Source organism: Haematobia irritans, chromosome 3 (genome assembly GCF_050003625.1).
Source record: "Haematobia irritans isolate KBUSLIRL chromosome 3, ASM5000362v1, whole genome shotgun sequence".
Classification (NCBI taxonomy): Eukaryota; Metazoa; Arthropoda; class Insecta; order Diptera; family Muscidae; genus Haematobia; species Haematobia irritans.
In genome coordinates, this window is record NC_134399.1 from 190947428 (window position 1) to 190955308 (window position 7881).

The window sequence follows — 7881 nt, forward strand, 5'->3', positions numbered from 1 at the left end:
CAAATCGGGGGATCGGTTTATATGGGGGCTATATATAATTATGGACCGATGTGGACCAATTTTTGCATGGTTGTTAGAGACCATATACTAACACCATGTACCGAATTTCAGCCGGATCGGATGAAATTTGCTTCTCTTAGAGGCCTCGCAAGCCAAATTTTGGGGTCCGTTTATATAGGGGCTATACGTAAAAGTGGACCGATATGGCCCATTTGCAATACCATCCGACCTACATCAATAACAACTACTTGTGCCAAGTTTCAAGTCGATAGCTTGTTTCGTTCGGAAGTTAGCGTGATTTCAACAGACGGACGGACGGACGGACGGACATGCTCAGATCGACTCAGAATTTCACCACGACCCAGAATATATATACTTTATGGGGTCTTAGAGCAATATTTCGATGTGTTACAAACGGAATGACAAAGTTAATATACCCCCCATCCTATGGTGGTGGGTATAAAAATTTATAAAAGTGAATAACTTCTTCAACATTATTTGTATTACAGAAACAGGTGACAAGAACTAAAAAATTTCGTGGAAGTGAAAATTATGAGTATGTTAGGGAATGAGCACAATCGTCTTTGGGAAAAATTCTTCCCAGCATATAATATTTTTGGGCTCAAAATGCTTCCAAACATATAATATGTTCACATAAAACAAACATATTAATGTTTCGGCAGTATCCGATAATATATGTGCTTCCTGCAAAATATGTTTGGAACATATGTTAAAGAAGCGATTTTTTTTTTGAAGGTGTAGAAACACCTACGAAAGACTGTCATCCACAATCGAATTAATTGGGTTGTGGTATGTTATCTTCTTAACTTCTTAACATCTTTTTCTAAGTTGTGAGTTAGTCCATACGTGGTATATATTGTACAAAAAAAGTATGTATGTAAGTCTACAAATAATTACGAATCGATATGGACTTTTGCACGGTACGTAGAGAGCCAGAATTGAAATATGGGGTCGCTTATATGTGGGATATTTGCAATTATGAACTTGATATGGACCAATTTTTGTGTGATAGGGGATCGATTTATCTAAGGGCTATATATAACTATAGACCGATATGGACATGGTAGTTAACGGCCATATACTAGCACAATGTACCAAATCAACTGACTCGGATGAAATCTGCTCCTCCAAGTGACTCCAAAACAAAATCTGGGGATCGGTTTATATGGGGGCTATATATGATTATGGACTGATATGGACCACTTTTAGCATGGTGGTTAACTATTATATACTACCACCACGTACCAAATTTCAACCAGATCGAATGAATTTTGCTTCTCCGAAAGGCACCGGGGGTCAAATCTGGGGATCGGTTTATATGGGGGCTATAAATAATTATGGACTGATATGAACCAATTCGTACATGGTTGTTGGATACCATATACTAACATCACGTACCAAATTTCAACCGAATCGGATGAATTTTTCATTTCCAAGGGGCTCCGGAGGTCAAATCTGGGGATCGCTTTATATAGGGGCTATATATAATTATGGACCGATTTCAACCAATTTTTGCATTGTTGTTTGAGGCCATATATTAACACCACGTACCAAATTTCAATTGAATCAGATGAATTTTGGTCTTCCAAGAGGCTCCGGAGGTCAAATCTGGTGATCGGTTTATATGGGGGCTATATATAATTATGGACCGATGTGGACCACTTTTTGCATGGTTGTTAGAGACCATATACTAACACCATGTACCAAATTTCAGCCGGATCGGATGAAATTTGCTTCTCTTAGAGGCCTCGCAAGCCAAATCGGGGGATCGGTTTATATAGGGGCTATATATAATTATGGACCGATGTGGACCAATTTTTGCATGGTTGTTAGAGACCATATATTAACACCATGTACCAAATTTCAGCCGGATCGGATGAAATTTGCTTCTCTTAGAGGCCTCGCAAGCCAAATCGGGGGATCGGTTTATATGGGGGCTATATATAATTATGGACCGATGTGGACCAATTTTTGCATGGTTGTTAGAGACCATATACTAACACCATGTACCAAATTTCAGCCGGATCCGATGAAATTTGCTTCTCTTAGAGGCCTCGCAAGCCAAATCGGGGGATCGGTTTATATGGGCGCTATATATAATTATGGACCGATGTGGACCAATTTTTGCATGGTTATTAGAGACCATATACCAACACCATGTACCAAATTCCAGCCGAATCGACAAGCCAAATTTGGGGGTCCGTTTATGGGCCGATATGGCCCATTTGCAATACCATCCGACCTACAGCAATAACAACTACTTGTGCCAAGTTTCAAGTCGATAGCTTGTTTCGTTCGGAAGTTAGCGTGATTTCTACAGACGAACGAACGGACGGACGGACATGCTCAGATTGACTCAGAATTTCACCACGACCCAGAATATGTATACTTTATGGGGTCTTAGAGCAATATTTCGATGTGTTACAAACGGAATGACAAAGTTAATATACCCCCATCCTATGGTGGAGGGTATAAAAAGCTAAGTTTTTTTTGGTATCAAAAGTCACATTTTTGAAAGAAATTTAACAAACTTAAAAATGTTATTTCACTTAAAATGCATATTAATTTAATTGTATTCATTTTAATTCTACTTTTGCGAGACTATAACAATATCTAAGTCATATTAGCACTGTTCGCGTACTCGATACATTTTGATTACTATGACAAATTTTGGTAGTCATTCGTATACACTAAAAAGAAGATTTTTCCCAGTAAAATCTTGGAATTATCAGCAACAAATCCAATGAGCGATATATTGCATAATGTCACAGAGAAGTACATTAGAAAATATCAATATGTTATAATTGGTTTAAAACCGCTGAATTAAAGATAAATTCGTGAACGTGTACATTTTTGCTAATTTTACCCAAGAGAGTAAAATCTATTCTTACTGTCTTGCAAGTTTATATCGAATAACTTTTATTGGAAAATCACCCAAACAAACCTATTGTCCAATTTCCAAAAAACATGCTCGGTTCCTCGGTAGATTTAAAGTTTACGTTAACTTTTATGAATATGAGGAAAAAGCTTTACAACAAGATGTATTTGCTGCAAAAATGCCCCACATAATGACGGGAATTATTATTAATGTTTCAATTGAGCTTTGAAATATGTGGAAAACCTTATTCTGGCAGTAAAGCTTAGATAAGTACGCCGTTTTGTCCATATTTCAATAGAAACATGTCGAAAATAAAAAAGCTAGAAAAAAGGCTAAAAGCTAAATACATTTTTTCCGCTAAACTACTTCAAAAAAGCCAAATCTAGCGGGAAAATAGCTAAATTGGCAACGCTGAGAATTCCCAATGTTTATGCGATTTGCCTAAATTCAAAATCAATAGGTATTTTGGGTCCACACATAAGTAAGCCGAATATTGGGCGTATCGATCAATTTTGATATATCCCCCCATATAGACCGATTTGACCTTTTTAACATCGAGACACCGCAATTTTTATCCCATTCGCCAGAAATTGAAATTTTTTTTGGTCCGCAAATAAGTGTGACGAATATGGTTTGGATCGATCCGTATTTTGGTATAGCTCTCCCGATTTCCATGTTGGTATATGTGTTTGCTTGGCAGAGTATCTGCCATCAAATACACCTGAAAGTCAATATATGAATTTTCAAGTACTCTGACGAAGAGTTTTCCAAGGAAACAATTATATTATTTTGATTAATGGTGGTGGGTATTTAAGATTCGGCGCGGCCGAATTTAAGTCCGTACACGCAAAAAAATAATTCCTTCCTAACAAACGAAATTTTAGACAAACAAAGTTCGTTTCTAATTTGCTTTTCGCTGTAAGGAAGTTTTTTTGGAAGAAAAGTATATACTGTTTGTGATAAACGTTTACTCTTTTCCAGGATGTGACAACAATTTCATAAAGACTAACTCAAAAAACAATATTTTCTGGCTAATTACATTTTCCCTCATATCTTTCTCACTTCCACGAGGATTTTTAGTTCTTAGCGCCTTTTTTGTAATACAATCAATGTAGAAGAAATTATACGATTTTATAAATTTTTTAAATGTTACCTTTCGCCTGGACGGAAAATCGAACCGCGGACCATGCAATTTGTAAGCCACCACACTATCCACTGAGCTACGTAGCTGTTATTGGCATCAATAGCTAACTATCCATATAAGTTATATTAATATAGCATAGCTTGCGGCGCCCACGAGCCGAATAAACAAACTTTATTTAACAGAAATCACCATTTAGTTGGGCACCGTGGAGCAGTGGTTGCTACGTCCGTCTTGCATGCCAAGGGTCGTGGTTCGAGCCCTGCTTCGACCGAACTCCAAAAAGTCTTTTTTTTTTTTGTTTACATATATTCCAGATATGTTCGAAAGATTCCGCAAAAATGTTCAACATTACATACTACTATATAAAATTTTTACTATGAACTGTAAAATGTGTCTTATATAAGATTTAAAGTCAGAAAAGAACAGCGCTTGATATAAACGAAATGGACTGTGTTGTTGGTTCAAAAATATTTTTTTTTATTGAAAATATAACAATTTTGTAACAAACGAATTTCTTTGGTGATAAAAGTTTTAAATTTTCGAAGCAATTCAAAAAAACTCTAACAAAAGAAAAACGTTTTGGGTACACGTTTTCCAAACGTTTTTTTCTTTGCGTGTATATAATTTTTAATATTCATAGGGGTAATTTAAACTGTTTTTTTGTTTCATATAGGTTAAAATCAGAGTAAGAATGTGTTAAAAACGGAATTACAAACTTATTATACCCCGCATCACCATCCTATGGTAGTGGGTATAAAAATTGCGAATTTTTGAAAGTATTTGAGGCCAAGTGTTTCAGACAAAAGTTAGAATGCATTAAAAATCATAAAAAATTTCAAAAATTATTTATTTATAAAAAAATCTCGAAAATTTTTAATTCACATCCAAAGCACTGAACTCGGATCACACATTAAGAAGTGATGTCTGTTGAAATGGTAGACATCCGTCCAATGACAAGCCCGTGTTAAATTCATCGCTTCTGCCCGAATTTTGCACCCCTTCCGAATCCAAAAAGAGCATTTTGATTACTTTTTTGACTACATTTTTATACCCCCCACAATAGGATGGGGGGTATATTAACTTTCTCATTCCGTTTGTAACACATCGAAATATTGCTCTAAGACCCCATAAAGTATATATATTCTGGGTCGAGGTGAAATTCTGAGTCGATGTAAGCATGTCCGTCCGTCCGTCTGTTAAAATCACGCTAACTTCCGAACGAAACAAGCTATCGACTTGAAACTTGGCATAAGTTGTTGTTATTGATGTAGGTCGGATGGTATTGCAAATGGGCCATATCGGTCAACTTTTACGTATAGCCCCCATATAAACGGACCTCCAAATTTGGCTTGCGGAGCCTCTAAGAGAAGCAAATTTTATTCGATTCGGCTTAAACATGGTGTTATTATATGGTCTCTAATGACCAAAAGATAGTTGATATTTTGTACGTGGTGTTAATATATGGCCTCAAACACCCATGCAAAAATTGGTCGAAATCGGGCCATAATTATATATAGGCCCCATATAAACCGATCCGCAGATTGGACCTCCGGAGCCCCTGGGAGGGGCAAAATTCATCCGATTCGGTTGAAATTTGGTACGTGATGTTAGTATATGGTATCCAACAACCATACAGGAATTGTTTCCTATCAGTCCATAATTATATATAGCTCCCATACAAACCGATCCCCTGATGTGACCTCCGGTGCCTGATGGAGAAGCAAAATTCATCCGATCTGTTGAAATTTGGTACGTGGTGGTAGTATATGATATTTAACAACCATGCCAAAAGTGGTCCATATTAGTCCATAATCATATGTAGCCACCATAAAAACCGATACCGATATTTGGTTTTGGAGCCTCTTGGAGGAGCAAATTTCATCCGAGTCAGTTGAAATTTGGTACATTGTGCTAGTATATGGCCGTTAACAACCATGCCTAACTAGGTCCATATCGGTCTATAGTTATATATAGCCCTCAGATATATCGATCCCCAATCACACAAAAATTGGTCCATTTCAAGTTCATAATTGTATATAGCCCCCACATAAGCGACCCCATATTACAATTCTGGTAGAAGTTTCTACGCAATCCATGGTGGAGGGTACATAAGATTTGGCCTGGCCGAACTTACGGCCGTATATACTTGTTTTTTACTGGGTTAATATACCCTCATCTCCCTAATATGGTGATGGTTGCAGTAAAGAACCTTATTTGTAAGTCGGTGTTGTCATCGAAATGTTTTTTGTTAATCAACACAAAAAATCAATATTTATTTTCCATGACCTGAAGTTTCCAATCCCAAATGTAATGTTAACAATATCATCATATCAAAAATTTCAAAACAGATCGCATAGCAAAATAGCTCCGTCAATTGAAAAAACAAACCATATTTACAATATGAATAAATACTGTGTAAACATTTGGTCCAAACACTCGGCACAATTCAACATAGAAGTTTCATAAAACTCTCCGATCAAAGAATGGAACGTTGGGAAAATAAAGTGGCTGTTGTTACTGGATCCAGTTCGGGTATTGGGGCAGCCATAGCCAAAGATCTGGTGGAAAATGGTTTACAAGTTATTGGTTTGGCTAGGCGAGTTAAAAAACTACAAGATCTCCATGATCAATTGCCAGTGGAAAAAAGAAGTCATTTTATGCCTATGGAATGTGATGTGGGTGATGTAAATTCGGTTAATGCTGTATTCGATGACATTCTTAAGCACTTTGGAGGTATTGACATTTTGGTGAACAATGCTGGAACCGGAGGCTTTGGTCAGCTGGTTAGCATGAGTCCAAGTGAAATGCAACAAATTCTCCAAACTAATGTCATGGGTATTGTCCATTGTACCCAGAGGGCTTTTTCATCCATGAAGGAACGTAATTTTCCTGGTCATATAATTTTAATTAATAGCATTTATGGTCATAAATTTGTGAGTATGAATCCAGTACCAGATATCAACATGTATTGTCCTTCGAAATATGCTGTTACATCTATGAGGGATATTTTCCGGCATGAATTCATAGGTTTGGGTACAAAAGTTAAAATCACAGTGAGTTAGAAATACAAAAAATAACGTTTACATTTATTTTTTAATTTTGTTATGATTTTTTTTTTGTAGAGTATAAGCCCAGGATTAGTTGATACAGAAATTGTTCCTGAACCTGTAAGGGCTGCTGCTGGTGAATGTATGTTACAAACTGGGGATATTGTGTCGGCGGTTTTGTACACACTTTCAACACCACCTCATGTGCAGGTCCATGAACTTATCATTAAGCCACTTGGAGAGAGTATTTAATAATATTCAGTAAAATCAAACTAAACATGTAAAAAAAATTACACTGAAAGAAGAGTTTCCTTTTCTGAGGAACAAAATTTTAGACAAACGAAGATTTCTTTTGACGCTAAACAACTTTGTTTAGAAGCAAATTAAACAGATTAGAGACCATTCTTACAACGCTTGTTATGAATTCGGGATTATTGCTCTCAATGGAAATGCTTTATGGCAAAGGGAAATTTAGTTTGTCGAAAATTTTGTTCCTTAGGAAAGTATTTTTTCTTTGGGTGTAAGTATAATATAATTTGACATAGACTATAAGACAATGCTAAACATAACATCAATCTATCAGTAAAGCAAATGTAATTAAATTTTAATTGAACTATATCACATACGCCTATATGATAAAAACAAGTAAGTAAAGTCTAAAGTCGGGCGGGGCCGACTATATTATACCCTTCCCCACCATGTAGACCAACATTTGTGTTACCATCTCAACTACTTCAAATTTGCTGGGAGGGCTATATAAAGGTTTGCCTTTCCAGATACAAATACTTATA

The 7881-nt window shown here is 36.3% G+C and overlaps 1 protein-coding gene across 1 annotated transcript; it reads left to right on the plus strand.

Annotated features, from left to right (window-relative positions):
* The first annotated feature begins 6526 nt into the window (after positions 1 to 6526).
* Positions 6527 to 7356, plus strand: LOC142230539 (farnesol dehydrogenase-like). Its single transcript, XM_075301184.1, has 2 exons — positions 6527 to 7096; positions 7166 to 7356. Exons 1-2 carry the CDS (start codon positions 6527 to 6529, stop codon positions 7340 to 7342), a joined length of 747 nt encoding a protein of 248 aa, XP_075157299.1. The 3' UTR covers positions 7343 to 7356.
* Positions 7357 to 7881: the final 525 nt, after the last annotated feature.

Coding starts and splice junctions, on each gene's coding strand:
- LOC142230539 (XM_075301184.1), top strand. CDS start 6,527: ATGGAACGTTGGGAAAATAAAGTGGCTGTTGTTACTGGATCCAGTTCG. Junction 7,097..7,165: donor GTACAAAAGTTAAAATCACA/GTGAGTTAGAAA, acceptor TTTTTTTTGTAG/AGTATAAGCCCAGGATTAGT.